The sequence below is a fragment of the Corapipo altera genome, unplaced genomic scaffold (genome assembly GCF_003945725.1).
Source record: "Corapipo altera isolate COAL_440 unplaced genomic scaffold, ASM394572v1 71, whole genome shotgun sequence".
Lineage (NCBI taxonomy): Eukaryota > Metazoa > Chordata > Aves > Passeriformes > Pipridae > Corapipo > Corapipo altera.
Genome location: NW_020884916.1, coordinates 3,568,516 through 3,584,683, shown reverse-complemented (window position 1 = coordinate 3,584,683; position 16,168 = coordinate 3,568,516). Strand labels below are relative to the sequence as shown.

General features: G+C 49.7%; 1 protein-coding gene across 10 annotated transcripts in view; it reads right to left on the bottom strand.

Annotated features, from left to right (window-relative positions):
* The window catches only part of LOC113952881 (protein Aster-B), a 90,147-nt gene that overhangs the window by 14,959 nt on the left and 59,020 nt on the right, over positions 1-16,168 (bottom strand). For 8 of the 10 annotated variants that reach the window (XM_027655402.1, XM_027655403.1, XM_027655411.1 and 5 more), the window contains 4 exons: positions 9,165-9,185; positions 1,453-1,537; positions 476-579; positions 237-332 (listed from right to left, as the gene is read on the bottom strand). In XM_027655402.1, coding sequence (XP_027511203.1) covers positions 237-332; positions 476-579; positions 1,453-1,537; positions 9,165-9,185 — 306 coding nt within the window. Of the gene's footprint in view, positions 1-236; positions 333-475; positions 580-1,452; positions 1,538-3,119; positions 3,933-9,164; positions 9,186-16,168 lie in introns of those variants that run through there. The other 2 variants (XM_027655409.1, XM_027655405.1) reach the window with 2 other exon arrangements.

Below are 16,168 nucleotides of genomic sequence, written 5' to 3'. Positions count from 1 at the left end.
GAGACAAGCCTGTTTGGATCCCTTTCCAGCTGCAGTTCATGGAAGGAGTGGGCAAACCACACTGGATGTTTTACCTGGCCCCACATCCCACATCCGAGCTCTGTGTGTTCCAGACCCAGCCCTTTCCCTTCGGTGCTGCCCCAGGTAGCACGACCATTCAGCCTGGAAAAATCCCACACCACCCAGAATTCCCCTGCTCCTGAGACCCATCAGAAGTGAGGGTTTCAAGGATGTACCTTTTCAGTGTCAGTGCAAACTTGGATGGCATTGGGAATGAGCCGGGCTGTTTTCTCCTTGGTCATCGAGCAGATGTCCTTCAAGCGAACGGTCAGCTGTGGGCAGAGCCACCCAGGAAGGAAAGAACACAGGGAAAGACAGGAGATGATGAGAGAGACAACGAAAAGAAGTGCTTCCAGAGCAGTGTCAGCAAACGTGCTGACACAAAGCACACTGGCACACAGCCTGGCAGCCTCACCAGTGTCTCCCAGCGGAAGATGTTGCTGTAGAAGCAGATCCAGTTTTCCGAGAGGTAGAGGCGGCCCTGCAGGAGGATGTCTCGTTGGAGAGCACATGAGTAATCTGTGGGTGGACAGCAGAGGGTTTAGGAGCAGCACAACCAGGCAGCAGGACAGCCTAAAGGTGAGGATGAGTGGCAGCACGGAGAGAAGAAGCTGCTCCCCACAACCCAGCCGAGCCCCAGCTGCTGCCCCGGCCACTGGGTTATGTTTCCTCCCAAGGGCACGTCACACACAGTCTCTCTCACTGACTGATGATCCTGCCTGATCAGCTGGCCACCCTGGAGCATCCTACGTAGGACTGCCAGATTTAATCTGTCTCCTCTGTTTTGCCTTCTAGTGTCATTGTTTGCTTCTCTCCTGGTTCGAGCACCCTCAACAATTCCCACCCCTCTGCTCTGACGTGCCTTGTTCAGCAGTGAGACACAGCCCGAGATCAGCACTTACATAAGAGAGCAGAACAGATGCATGTTCTTGCACTGGGCAGTCCCTAATCAGCTGTGAGGCCCAAGCCTCACTGGGCATGGGAAGGGCAGCCATGTGTGAGCTGGGAGCACCGGGAAATGAGGGAATAGGGAAGCTCTGTGCTGTTCACATGGAGACCTGCAACCCCCACCACATGAGGCCACAAAGAACCCTCTAAGACTCCTCTTGAGTACTAGAAGAGCACAAACACCCTGTGAGGTTTGGGGAACACTGGGGAGGAACACATGCTCCTCAAATCATGAGGGAACCCATCACAAATCAGTGCTGCTCTCCCTGAAGCAAAACAAGTGGAACCCACCCGAAATGGTGAGGAGGGGCTCTGTCTGTGCACAACAGACACAACGGGCTTGTTCCTTGGTGGCAACCTCTTTGCAGAAGGAAAAGCTGGATGCACATGTGCTGGATTTCCCCTCCAGCAGGACAGAGCAGAGCCCTGAGGGGCTGGACTTACCCACGATGAGTCGCTCCGTGTCCGGGAGCTGCTTGAAGAGTTTCCTGAAATCCTCATTCCGTTGTTTGTACGTTGGACTCAACACCTGCAAATAACAGAGGGCCTGTTAAAGAGAGGGGCAGGCATGAGAACAGAGCCATGGAGAGGGAAAACAGGAACACCTTGGGAAGGAGAAGGGGGGTCAGATGCACTCACAAAGCATGAGACCAACTCCCATCACAGCCAACAGAGATGGGAGGGTTTGGGATTTAGTGCATTAAGTGAGAAGAAGAGGAGAACCTGACTTGGAAGAGTAAGTACAGGGTAGAAGGGCTGCACCCATACCTGCAGCTGGGAGTTGCCTGGAAGCTGTGGCTGCGGGGGAAAACTCCTTCCCTGCAATCCCAAACTGCACAAGGTATGACATGTGCTCTGTTTGCAGTGCATCAGTTAACTGCCAATTCCCAGCTGAGTTCAGCAAGTAGGTGACCCAGCACAGCTGCAGCCCTGCCAGAGGAACTTGAGCAATCCCTGCCATCAAGAGCTCAGGAATACTGCTCTCATCCCAGCCCTCTCCCCATGGAGGGGCACTCAGCGCACACACAGCTGTGTGCTGCTGTGGTGAGGACACTTCTGTGGGGCTCAGAAAAGGTTCTCACAGGGACTAAACTGTGTCATGCACTTATTTTGTGCCCTGGCCTCATGGAAGGGCTCGGAGAACACGGTGCTGTTGGCTGGAGGGAGACCAGGAGCTGGCTCCTCTCTGGGATTTGCTGAACTACAATGTGAACTCCACGTCAGACCACCTCCTCCACACTCTGCCCCGCTGACAGTTCCCCAAAACAGCCACAACAGCTTCTGAAGGCAGAGCTGCCCAAAATAGAGGCAGGTGCAAATTCCCATCTCCCAGATAATCTGCCACGTTCTTCCTCACACAAATGTAGGGAAGGAGAAGCCTCCTGGGGTACAACCTCTTCCCTCCCTACCTCCCATTTCTTCCCAACAACCTTCTCCTATCTCTTCCAGCTAACAACACATCTCCCAGAGCAGAAAGGGCCTCAAAAATCAAAGGTAGCTTCTGTTTGAGATGGTGGTGGGAGGAATGTGAAGTTTATTTAGCATTAGCCTCACAGAATTGCCAAGTGCTGTCAAATCAAAGAAGATTTGATTTTGGCTGTCAAATCACAGACAGTCCCCTGCCCCCAAAAGCATTCCCTCTTCCTCACACCAATTCAATGAACTACAATGTATTTCAACATGAGCTCAGCACTTCCAATAACTGCTCCAGTCCTGTGGGCCCAAAGGAAAGGATCTTACTTGGGAATCAAAGCCGCCAGGCAGCAGATGACACAAATGTGAATTTTACTCACCAAACTTCCAGCCTGAACATCTGGAAAAGATCTTGGTCAGAGACGGGCTCCAGCAAGAGCCCAAGCCCAAGACTTCCAGGAACAAGCAGACAGGATGGGAACGGAGTGGGGAACAGAGATTGTAATCAGCTCTGAGCTTTGGGTTCAGTGCATTAACACAGCCCAGCTGAGCAGCACAGCTTCCATGTGCAGGGGCACTCCACTCCCTTCCCTGCACTAAGGGATGGCCCAGCCTGCCTAAAGCCTGTCCTACAGCAGATGCTCTGCTCAGCACCAGTTCTGTCAGGGTGGCAAACGGTTCAGTTTAGAGACACTCACAGCTGGGATTCCATCTGATCCAAGGCTCACATTTCCTCGTGACAAGTCGACAACTCCCTCCAGGTCCCACCGCAGACACGGCAGCTCTTGATCCAGCAAATGATCCCAGAGAGACCCACACTCCAGCAAGGAATCCATGGTGTTCCCTCAGCACTTGCACAGCTCCCCGTGTTCTCCAACTCTGCTTTTCCTGTTCCTGTTCCCGCCGCTTTTTGTTTATGTCCAAAGTCGACAGAGATACAGCAGCTTGGCAGGAGTTTAGGTGCCTTCTCCTGCCTTCCTGCTCACTTTCAGCTCCTCTGCCCCAGCAGCCCCTGAGGATCTCGGAGAGGACTTGCCCTCCAGAGGACTCTCTTCCAAGTGGCTCATCGGGGTAACGGTGCTGGCGGGCAACCCCAGTGCTCTCCTGCTCCCAGCTCAGCCACTCCTTGCCGTGGGCATCCCCTGCACAAGTGCCCACAGCCACCCCAGCAGGTCTGTGCAGGGCACCTGCAGCTCCTGATGCATAGGGAAGGCAGAGCCAGCCACCAAAATACCTCCAACCCCACCGGAGCAGCTGGAACTCACGGATGGAGCCGCGGTTTCCAAGGCTCAACAGGCTGGTAAACAACTCCCACTTCAGCTCTTCCCCCCTCCTCTGAAAGCAGAAAAGCAGTAATTCTTCCTCTTCAGTGTCTGCCTCGGGCTGTGCTCTCGCAGCTCCAGTCTCTGTGTGTTTCCCAGGGAAGGGGCGGGTGGGGAAGATCCCAAAATGCCTCGCACATGCCTGGAGTCACTGGAGCCGGGTAATTCCGGCGGCCAATGCCCGGCAGTAACCCAGCCCCGGCCCTGCCTCCCAGCAGATGTTTCCTGTCATGGAAAGTTGCTGGACAGGGTGTGCTGGGGGAGCAGAAAGGGGAGCAAGGAGAGACCAGCCTAAGGAATCAGGAACCAGCCTTGTGAGACCCACACAGACAGGAATCTGGAGGGCTGTACTGCTCCTGTGTGCATCTCTCGCCCCCCAAAAAACAACTGGAATTTTTAGGTTTCATTTATTAGTCAGGTCACATTGGAAAGGAAAGGCAAGGGCTTCCTTGCAAAAGAACTCCCTGCAAGTCCCAGGAAGACTAGAGTGCTGGAACTCCCTGTATCCCTCTGCCCTTAGTGCCCAGGCAGCCTTTCCATCTCCCTGCCCAGGTAAATGCACAGGTAAATGTTCACATCACAGCACCAGTGATGCTCAGCTATGAGCAAACAAGCAAAATCCTCATTCTTCCTAACAAACTGGGCATACAGGTCTCAAAAAGAACCAAAACCAAAAAAACACCAAGCAAGCAACCAACCCAGCCTCTGCAGAGGTCTGGTTCCACTCCAGGCCAGTGACTGCAGCTTGCTCACTGACCCTCTGCCTGCTCAGCTGCTCCCCAAAATCACTGCTGCTCCCAGACAGCACACACAGGTCTCTCCATTTAGCCCTGTTAAAAGGAACCAGTAGATCCATCTGCACCCCAGGATGAGGGAACAATAAAAAACCAAACCATTCTGTAGACTGGGAAGGACTAAGGATTGGGATTACAGGCATCTGCATTGCTTTACTGGAAACTGCATATGGGATTCATCTAAAGAAAAAAAACCACCAGGATGGTTCTGTCTACCCCCCCACCCACCTGCCTGTGCAGAGATGAAGGACACCAGTGATGGGAAGAGCTGACCTGGAGGTGGAGGCAGCAAACATTAACTCTACTGCAAACAGAGGGAGACGGGACAGGACGGCACTGCCAGGGCTGGGGGGAAATGGGCAGAGAAGGTGACTCCCCACAGTGACATCTCCCTCTTATCCACAAACAAACCCTCCCCAGGAAGCCCAAAGCATGACCTGAAGGACAGGGAAGTTGGACAAAACAAGAACTGAGAAGTGTGTGGAATTGTACAGCACGTGTCACAGAAAAGGGGTGAGGAGAGATGGCAAGAGGTAGAGGGGAAAGGGGGGAGGAAAACCTTATCCAATTTGCATGGCTGATGGACCTGCTCTTAAGCCTTTAGGGAAGATTTACATTGCTTCTGGAAAACTGCTGGAAAAGAACAGAATACATTCCCTGCTTGTGTGGGAGAGTTTTGACCTCACTGACAGCAAAGACACTGGCCACCTGTCCCACAGCATTTCTTCCAAACCCAGTCTGGTTGCTCAGATTTTTCTTCCTTTTTTTTTTTTTCTTTTTCTCCTTTTAAAAGTGAACGAAGAGCAAGGGAAGATGCTGCGAAGCAATCACTGGCCATCTGGGGTGGAAAATTGGATTTCATAATCACACCAGCTTGCACCAGAAGTTCACTTCTAATTTAGTGGCTTTACAACCCACCTGAGCCAGGCTGGCATTCCATACACCTAAAGAGCCAAGGAAAATCTGACAGCATGAAAAACACCTGAGAGACAGTGAGTTAACACTGCTCCAGGGAGAGTTTGGTAACATGGTTACTGGAACTTAAAAGATGGTTGTGCTGATGTAGAGAGAAAAAAGGCTGTTCCACACTTTGCTCACTCACAGGCCTGGATTTTTGCAGTCAACCCTGTTCACATGGTTGCTGTTGCTGAGACTGCCACTCACAGGAAAAGTGTTTCTGATGTTTTCCCTAAAATGATGCATAATTTCTCTTTGTCTTCATAGGGAACATCTGACTCTTTTCAACAGCTCAGTCTCCCCTCCACTGGTATCTACGAGGTCTCCAAGAAGAAGAGACAGTACAGGGCTGATTCCTCGTGGTGTTCAGTCTTGTGATGGCTTGAGGTTTTTCTTCAGAAGCTCAAGGGTTGCCCAAAGGTCTCCACAAAGGCCCTTTGCAGCATCACATTTCACCACAGATCCTCAGCCAGCCCCCAGCTCCTGCTGCACAGGGTTTCACTGCAGCTTTCCCAAAGGAAAGCCTTGGGCTCTCTCCTTTGCCTGGGTGTGTTTTTGAGGCTCAGAGCTGCCCTGTGTGCAGAGCATTTGTTTGCAGAGCTCCAGGGGCACTCCTGTCCCACTGTGTCCCATCCCCAGGGCAGACTTTGCTCTCTCAAGGACAAATAGGAACAACTGGGCTCCCACTGATCTGTTCAGACTTACAGGGACAGCAAATGGTTTTAGTGGTATTTAAGAACACTTGACATGGACAATCAGTGTCTTTTCAGTGTTCAGGTCAGTTATAGGGAGAAGCTGTCAGAAGAAAAATAATCAAGCATGTGATAGACAAAAGCAAAGGAAGGGAGTACAGAGTAGGGTAGACCTTGGGATCCCAATAATAAAATGAAAACATCGTGGACAGATGTAAATCTCACCTCTGCTCTGCTGTCAACTGTTTCCTCTAACTTTTCAAGATCATCTTACTGTCTTTTCCAGAGCATAGTCTAGATTCTCCTGATGCCTGGTGCTGCAGGAGGCAATTTAAGAAGCAAGCCTTGCTACAGAGCAGCAGAAACGCTGCAGAAAATCAGAGACACCCTCTCTAATTTAGGAACAGGGAAGTAGAAGGATTGACAGTCCAACTGAGACAGAAATAGGCAGAAAAAACCATGACAGACTTGCCAGTGTGTCAGCTGTGCTCTGACATCAGGACACAGGATCTGAGAGCTCCCCATGCTCAGAAATGGGGCCCTCTGCCCAAAGCCCAGAGAGAAGGAGAAGAATGAAGGAGAGCTTTCAGGCTTGGCAGCAAAATATCTCCAGTTTGGCTCTAATTTTAATGACATCTGCTGGGTGACAAATTCCTCCCACCAATTGTGGAGCTCCTGACATCCCCCCACACAGAGCAACTCCCGCTTCGTGTCACCAGGGAAGTGAAACACAAGTTTCCCACCTCTCCAAGAGCAGCAGGTGTGCAAAAAAAGTCACACCTCTGTTTCAATACACAGAATTACTGAGTAAGTTTGGGGGTGAGGTCTGTTCTAATTCTTTTAAATTAATTTAAAAATAATTTCTAAAATTAAAAAAAAAAAATCAAGTGCCAATAATTCACCATGCAGACACACAAGTTCCAAAGCCTAAACCACAGCTGAGCAACAGAGGTTTGCTCCATAAGAATCACAATTCTTGTAAACCAGAGTCTCCTTGTCCACAATTCCTCACTGAAGGCACGACAAACACCTCAGGGACATTCTGCTCTTCCACCACGAGGACAGGAACACAAAGCAAACCTCACAAGGTTGAGTACATTTAGATTTATTCTCCAACTGGGGTTCTCTTCTAAATCTCACAGTGCATCTGGACCAGTTTGCATTTTGTCCTCTGGAAAGCCAAGCACAGAAAGCACACCCAGACCCAGAGAGGGCAGGTCTGCAAACCAATCCATGACCTTGGGTCACCCCTTTTCTCCCACTTCTCAACCTGGCAGGGATGTCAATCCCAAAAAAGCACTGGTAGGATCAAAAGGAGAACACATAAGGCAAGAGAACAAGTGGCATTTTAAGGAAAAAAATAGAGAAAAAGCAAATCCAGGAGAGGGAAAAGGGAGGGCCCCAACTGGCAAAGAGGGATGCAGTGCTACAAGGACAAAAAGACCAGTTAAAAGCAGCAGAAACCAAAGTCATCTTAGAAAACTGGTGATACTCTGAAGGATCTTTGAGGACTCTTTGAGGCAAGGGCTATGTTTTGGTTTGTCTGCACAGTGCCTGGCACCCAGGGCTGCTGAGCTGGCACAAAGAACAATGTGGAGGGTGTTTGAGCACAGTGGAATTTATGTAAAATGAAAGTGAGTAAGGGAAACTGTAAGGCTTCAGGAAGAGGCAGCCTCCACTGATTCATTTCTAGAGCTGCTCTCAGAGGGGAAAGGAATGGAAGAATCAGAAGGGTTCAAATGCCAGAAAAATGCTGCCTGGAAGGAGCTGGCAAAGAAAGGAGACCACACATTAGCAAATTTTTGATGGTAGTAATAATTCCAAGTGGGACGGACTGCCTTCCTGGAGTTTGTGGCCCATCCATATTTTCACACTGCTGCTTTTATCTGGCCAGAATGACTCTGCTAACTAGAACATGGATTTGGTTTTTGGTGTTTGGTTTGTTTTCTAAAGGAAAATAATGGGGGGGGAGGAAAACCACAAAAAATGCAGCCAGTGCTTACTCTCCGGATGTACTGTCTCTCATGCTGAAAATATATGGAGGAAAAACAAGAGAACAGAAAGATAAGATAGAGAGGACATGAAAACACAGGAGACCCACAGAAGCAGAGCACAGCAAAGCATCATGCACAGGGAATGGAGCTCAGCAGCTACAGGCAGAAGTAGTAATAGCACAAGTCACCTTCAGCTTGGTGACAGGTTCACATTTTGGCAGCAGCCTGCTCAGGCTGGTGCATCTGCATCCACAGTCCTTTACCTGCCACTTCTCCACTAGTTTGGTCTCCCATGGTCTGTATTTTATTCTTGAAGCCACTGCCTCATCTGCTCCTGAGATCACTTCTCCTCCTGTCCGTGCTACCACCCTGGTTATATCCCACAAGCACCTAACTCTGCCTCTCACACCTCTGCCACATCTGACCAGCCAAAATCCCAGGTTCTGATGTCCCAGGCTGCAGGAGGAACTGCTGCTGAACATTAACAGCTGCTGCATTTGCCCACTGGCTACCTGAGAGCACTCCAGGGAGGGGTTCCAACCGTGCAAAGGGTGGCACCAGCTCTGCACCACGACACTCGTGCTGGCAGCACCACAACAGGGGCAGGGCAGAAGCAAGAGATGGTTTGTGTTTCTGTGGGGTCACCAGAAAAATAACTCCTGTCTCACCCCCACACCACCCTGAGAGATGCAAAGGGCTTGCAGGGTGGCAGCTCTGTTTGTCACCTCATCATGACCCACCCTGTGAGGAACCCAAGGCAGGATCACCAGGACAAGGGCTGAAAAGACAAAGCTCTCGCTCTCTATCTCTGGCATCCTTTCCCTCAGGATGCCAGTGCTCCTCTGCCAGTGCTGAGCCATTTCCATCTCCGTTTGGAAAGGGTCAGAGTGCCCCCAGTGCCACTGCAAAGCCCCTTTGCACCTTCCCCCCGCCCAGGCCCCCAGCCCACATCCACCCAGGGACAAGAGAAACTGGAGTACTTACATTATACCAACTCTGGCTTTTCTGTAAGGACAAAATAAAAGAGAAGCATTAGTCAGCACAGAGATCTCAGGATCAAAAAGAAAGAGGGACAGAGAAAGCAGGTCCAATCTGGTTTGTGCAATTAGTGGAGTGAGAGAGGGATTAAACAGAAGATTTCAATGGATTCCACAGTGTGGTCTAAACATAATTATTTCCAGTTACAGGAGCAAAGAACAAATCCAGAAGCAGGATTCCAGGACAGGAAACAGTTCAGGCTAAGGTGTGCATGTCCACATGCACACACACAGACACACAGGCTGGCATCTGTTCTGCAGACCAGCAGCACCTGCTACAACAGAGGAGCTCATCATCATCACCATCATCATCATCACCATCATTGCCAGCCGTGTCTTTAGGGGCTTCACTCTTCTACATTTGCTGGCTGGGTGGCAAAAATCACATTGCTGAACAGCCCCTGTGCAAATAAACCCTCAAAGCACTACTAGAGGCAGGGACTCACAAAAAGCCACCAGGCAAATTTTTTTCAACAGCATTTCAAAAGGGAGACACACACACACAGAGCCAGGGGAAGTGCTGAAGGAAATCACTACAAAAGCTAAGCAAAGGGAAAAAAAAAAAAAGGCTGGGATTTTTTTTTTTCTTTTCAGAATTTCAGTGCACAGTGTTTTGCATCATCTGCACATGTGATTTTTTTTTAAATCTTTTTGTCCTTATCCTGGCATTTCGGGTGGTTGGAGAGGACAGGCCACATGTCACATTGGAGCACATGGAAAAGCTCAGCTTGGGAAGTCACACTCAGCCATTTTCAGCTGGAGGTGAGATCCACCTGCACAGGGAGAAGAGGAAGGAACAAGCTTCCCACTCCCACTCCAGTCAGGGTGACTTTCCAATGACACTGAGCAGAGCTGACAGGACATGCAGGCATCCCCCATTTTTGGGTGGAAACACCTCAGGGCACTGCAGCCTTTGAGCACTGAGGGTGCTCAGCTACAGAGTGTCCTGCCAGGAACATGTCTCAGAGGCACAAAGCTGGGCTGTCCCCTCTCCCAACCACGTCCACATTCCTTGGGGGAGCCCAGGAAAACAGACAAGGACAGCAGCAACATCCCACTGCATCTCCTCTCCTTGAAGCCACCTTGCTTCTGACCTTGGCAGTATTTTTCACTCTTTATACCCAGCCAGAGATATGAAGGCAAACACAAAACTGTTCTCTGCCTTGTAACAGAGTTTCACTCAAGAGTGAAGCTCAAGCTCACAGCAACACAGAAACCACCTGCACTGGGGTGGCCCAGAGAGGACACACAGGATGTTTCACCATAAAAAAGTACATTCAAAGTGTTAATGACAGCAGATTGGACCCAAGATTTCTGTGAAGACACACTGTTTTCTCCCTGCTCTCAGTTCCCTGTGCCCCTTCCACGCCATTCCAGCAAACACAACCTTACCGGTGTCTTGGATTTTGTTCATGGAGACGTTTCTGAAGGGTATTTTAAAACCTTGGGCGTATCTCCCAGTCTGCCTCACTGACCTCAAAACCCCACAGCTACATAGTTCATGTCACAGGCTAAAATACAGCAGTTTGATGTTACAAAGAGGAACCTTCCTTTCCCCAAATCCCGGGGAAAGGATATGAACTGTAGGACTGAACACAGAGTACAGCTCATGAGCTACCCAAGGAATTTCCTCTTGCTTCCTACACTTTTCCATACCCTCCATTCATGAAGGATCTGCTTGAAGTCATCCCTCCCTGCAAGCAGGACGTGGAAAAAGGCCTTATGCAATTCAGTCTGCACTAAAAAAAGAACCAGGGTAATTAACCCAAAGCATGCACACAGCACCTTGTCCTCGGGAGCACGGGGCCTAAGATGGAGTGGTTTTCCTGCAGGTTTGTTTTGCCATCTGTCTGCCTTTAATGAGCAAAAGGAGTAACTCAGAAAATTCCTGGGGAAAAGCAGCTCATAATCAAGCTATAATTGGCACACTCGAGGCAGAGGCACTGCTGTCACTGTGCCTTCTAAATCAGGGTGCACACGCTGTGGTGGGAGCACAGCACAACAGGATTTCACTCCCCTCTGCTGCATTAATTGCAGCAACTATTTCCCCACCACCACCATCACATATGAATTTCCCCAAATTAAGGGGCTCCTCTCTAAAGGAGCCCTGCAGGTTCTCCTTTATTAAGTTCTTCCACCCCCAAAAAACCCATACTGGCATCAATAAATATACTGAAATCCATAATTATACTGGCACCCAATCCTCATCCTTTGCCTCCACCAAATGTTCTAACAGACTACAAAAAGTTCAGAGAGAAGGGAGACCGAGCCTTTAAATCTCTCTTCTATTTTATTTACCCTTTTATTTTATACTCAGTGACAGAATATAGGGGGATGTGAACTGTGAAAACCAAGAGACAGTAAAATGGAGGAGAAAAAAAAAAGAAAAAGGAAGAACATGTTTCTTACTTTGAGCAGGTTAAGTCTGTCATACTGGAAAAAGAAACCATAAGCATTAGAACTGAAAAGAGAAAATAAATAAGTAACAGAGGAATGGAGGTGCACACAGACATGGAAAAGATGGGGCTGGTTTGCAGAGATGATGCTACAGGAGCAGAGAGCAGAGGAAGAGCTTTGGAGAACTTGAGCAACACGAAAACTGGAGTATTTTCCCTGAGCCTTCAATTAATGCAGTGCTGCCTCTAAATCCCTGTGGGTTAATAACCCCATATCTGACACAGTGCTGTGGAGGATCCCAGCTTTACACAGTGCAGATGGGAAGCACAGGGGCACACAGACAAAGTTCACCCTGATAACCTGATCCAAAGGAAGCTCCCACCTTCCAGCAGCACTGGGAGCAGGATCACAGCTCAGTCCTGCACACTGTTGCTCCCAGGGGAACAAAAAGCTTGTGCCAAGTGACTGACATGCCACAGGGCTCCAGGAGAATCCCTAAATCCCTTCTGCTGGGGACAGAGGCACAGAACGAGGAATATATTCCAGAGCATGGAATATATTCCAGAGCCCTTTCTCCTGATCTGTGCACTTCCAAAATCTCTGCTATCCACCTCTAAATACCCGTGGGCAAATAACTCACAGAAATTCATTAAATTTATTCCCCAAACCCTCACCCCAGCCCAAAATGACCAGAATTTCATGAGCTGCAACCTAAAGGGGGATTATACCACCCAGTGGGAGGGTGAATGAGAAGACACAGCCCAACTCTTCCCATCATCACACACTGAAAGGACAAAGTGCAACAGTCATAAGCTGCAGTAAAGGGAAATTCTACTTGAGTAGAAGGAAAAAGCCTGTTCACAAGAGTGGTTAAGCACTGGAGCAGGGGCTGGGGGATCTCCAGCCCTGGGGGTCTGCAAAAAGTGGCTGGCCAAGACTTTAGACTGAGCTTATCTTACCACATCAGCCCTGCTTTGAGAGAGACCTTCCCAGATCTCTTCTGACCTCAACTGTTCTACAGTGCCCAGGGCCCACATCAAAATTCAGGTTTTACCCTAACCTGGTATTAATCCTCAGCATTCCTCATTAGCTGTGGGTATTGGGAACAATCTGAAGGACTTGCAACGGAGAGGAAATCACTTTTATCCTTGGGCAAGAGCAAAAGAGTTAAAAATACATATTTTGTTGTTGGCTACTGGGAGAAAAGGTGGGGTTTTTCTGAGTTTGGAAAGCTGTTCCAGAAGAAGCAGCACTACCAGTGAAAGCCTGAGGCTGACACAGACCTAGGGGTGGTTTGGTCCATGCCACACTGGGGGACAGAGAGGAAAAGCAGGTCCAGGAGGGATTGCCTCAGGATGGAATCCAGTGCTTAAAAACTCCTGGTGAAGCGCTCCCTCTGATGGCAGCGCTGCAGCACGACAGGAGAGACGGACAAAAGAGGGCAAGGGACTCAAGCAGATCTGTCAGCAATTGTATAAACACAGCGTCAAACTCATGGGCTCAAGCTGTTCCATTTCATTAGCCAGACAGGTTGGAAAATCGATTCCTCCTGCAGGAGATGGCTGAGGGGAGGAGAGGAGGCTGAGGAAGGAGAGTTTAAAATCTCTGTCCTTCCCTGCTCCTGAGCTCTCCCTGTCTTGAACAACCACTGTCATCTAAGTGGGGAGAATCAGGGGGTTTGGTGTATCTGGAATTCCTCATTTGTGCCAAAGGAAGAGCAGAGAGCAAAGATCCAGCCTGCACACTGGGTTAGGCTGCACAGAGAGCTGGGCTTGGTGATCCCTGTGGGTCCCTTCCAGATCAGAATATTCTGTGTGAGTGTGTGTGAGCAGGGCAGGAGGCTCTGACAGGTTGGTGGGGGTCATGCCCAGGATCCCCTTCCCTCTGAGCATCACCTTCCTCACACTGGGACCAACTTGGGCTCCACTTCCCTCTTGTTTCTCTAATTGTCTCCCAGTGGGTGGGTTTTGTTCTCCCAGAGAAGCAAGGGGTGGCTGCAAGCACATCACAGACAATTTACACACACATTGCTCTCTACCACTGCTATTCCCACTCCTAACAAACCTCTCCACAGACATCAGTCCCACTCCTCTGCAGTTATCCAAGCTACAGTTACCAAGCACAAGACAGCCTGTCTAAAAAAAAGAGACATAAAGAAGCTTCCAAGAGACACCAGGACTCGTGCAAGGCCAGGCTGGCTACAAGGATCACCACCCTGCTCCCTGAGGACTTGCCTAGAATGACACCCAAGGCCAAGGCATGGATTTTGTGGGTCATGAAGCCATCCAGGCCAGTCTGCTTTTAACTTTCCCTGCACACACGTGGAAGTGCCAACAGCCTTTCTGATTTTCACACTCTTCTTAGGGCAGCACAGAGGTGTGAGATCCAACCTCAAATGATCTTATCTCCAATCCAAGCACCCACAGAGCGATCTTCTACTTGTCACCTTCCAGAGCTGAGCCCATGAATTCTCACAATTCATCTGGGACAGGTCTGTTCTAACAGGTTAAAGCTGGGTTCACTTGAAATCACTGATCTTTAACATTTACATCACACAGGGAAGCGTGCAAGGGCAGTAAAGCTGAGACCACTGGCCACAAAACTGCTGTTCATCATAAAAAGCAGGGAAGAAGCTATGGAGAGCAACTCTTTTTTCTGAAAGTCATGAAGGAAGAGAGGGAAGAGAAGGGATTATGGTTCTGCTCAACCTACCAAATCCAGGGGACCTCTCCCTGGCAAAGGCAGCTGCTCACTTCTAGGGAGGGGGAAAGCAAAACTAAAAGGCTGAAGGCAGTTGGAAGTAACTGAGGGAGTGTGATGAACAGGCCAGTTCTCACTCTGTGTGAGCAAATCTTAACAAGATGTCAGGGATTTAAGTGAAATCAGCTTCCAGCTACAGGCACGGGGCTGAGCTCTGCTGGCATTCTCACAGCTGCACCAGGAGAATGCCTGTGACTGGGGTCACCACTCAGCACCTGAGTGATGAGACAATTCTACAGTGGGGGACAGGAGAGAAAAAAGAAGGCTTACTTTGGAGAGGCGCTTGTGTGACTTAATCGGAGAGAAAGCATGCAGGAATGAAAAGAGAGAGATTAGGGAAAGAAGAAAAATTACCTGGCAAATCAAGAGAAGGAAACCCCACAAACCCAAGAGAGAGCAGCATACCCCCCCCTTTTCTCGTGGAAAGCACCATGAATTAAAGTTAAGCTTTAGCAGTCACTGTTTTGGTAAAAATCTCACTCCCATGGCCTTAATTCACAGCACTTTGTGGGCCAGGGCAGTGCAACTCATGTCTGCAATTCCCCCTTAGCAAGGACACCACTTCCCTGAGAGCAACCCCCAGTGTGGCCATAAACACAGCATGCCCTGCATCCTGCCTGCCTCCCATCCCATTCCATCCCATCCCATCCCATGGCATCCCATCCCATGGCTTGCTTTTGGGAACAGAGTGCACGGGTGTCACCCAGCAGTGTTTGTAGGTCACTGTGTGCACAGGAAGCCAGGCTGACCCCGAGGGCAACCTCACAGCTCAAACGGTTCGGCTTGAAAAAAACCCTTCTCCCCACTCTTTTGAACTCACACAACTCCCCCCAGTGGGAAGAGATCAGCTCAGCCCAGGGAATGTGGGCCACTGAATCCTGTTCCTGTGCTGAGAGTGCCCACCAAGGGCAGCAGATGAAGATTTCTCGTGTGTGACACAGCCCAGCAACAGATCAGGCAGAGATCTAACAGCTCATTCTGTACAAGCCACCAGAGTTATAACTGTGAAGTTATTCAGGCTGAAATATTTCACTTCAGAAAGCTGGAAAAACACAAGTGCTCCTGACAGATGACTTAAAACACATCCCTGATAGCAGGGTTACAATCAAAGGTATGTTTGGCTCCCAAGGGCTGTGTTTCACCAGCTCCCACTGCTCACAGAAAAACCCAGAGTTGCCAAACCTGAGACCCTCTTCTGCAGCACAGCAAAGGCAAGGCTGCTTCTAACATGGTCCAAGGACACAAAACCTTTCTAGGGAAAATACCACCTACCCTGGCCAAGCCAGCCCTAACACTGCACTGATCAGAAGGAATGGGCAGAGGACTGGAAAACTGTGCAACCTGAGCCTCATCTCAGAGGGCTTAGGCAGGACTGAGAGTGCACAAGCCCCTCACAGGCTGCACAGGGGAACCTTTATTTTTTCCATGGCGCTCTACAAATCCAGATGACAAAAAGTAATTTCAACAGTTGATTTTCAAGGTCTTTCTCAGAACCACAGAGCCTCCCAGGAAGCTATAGAAACTATAGAAAGTGAGGCTCTGGAAGCTGTCAGGGAGTTGCAGTACCAGCCATCAGCAGCTCCTGGACTCAGGTCGCTGCAAGGATGATGGAGCTGTGCTGGAGTTTGACCCTAGCGAGGAGGACTTGACCCTACTTAGGAAAACTTGACCCTAGTTAGGAGAACTTCCAGAAATACGGTGGGGGAAGAAGGGGGAGAGTTATCCAGAGGAACAGAAGGCACAGGACAAAGCCAGTGTCCTGCAGCAGGGAGTTCAGCACCGGGGACACGTGCC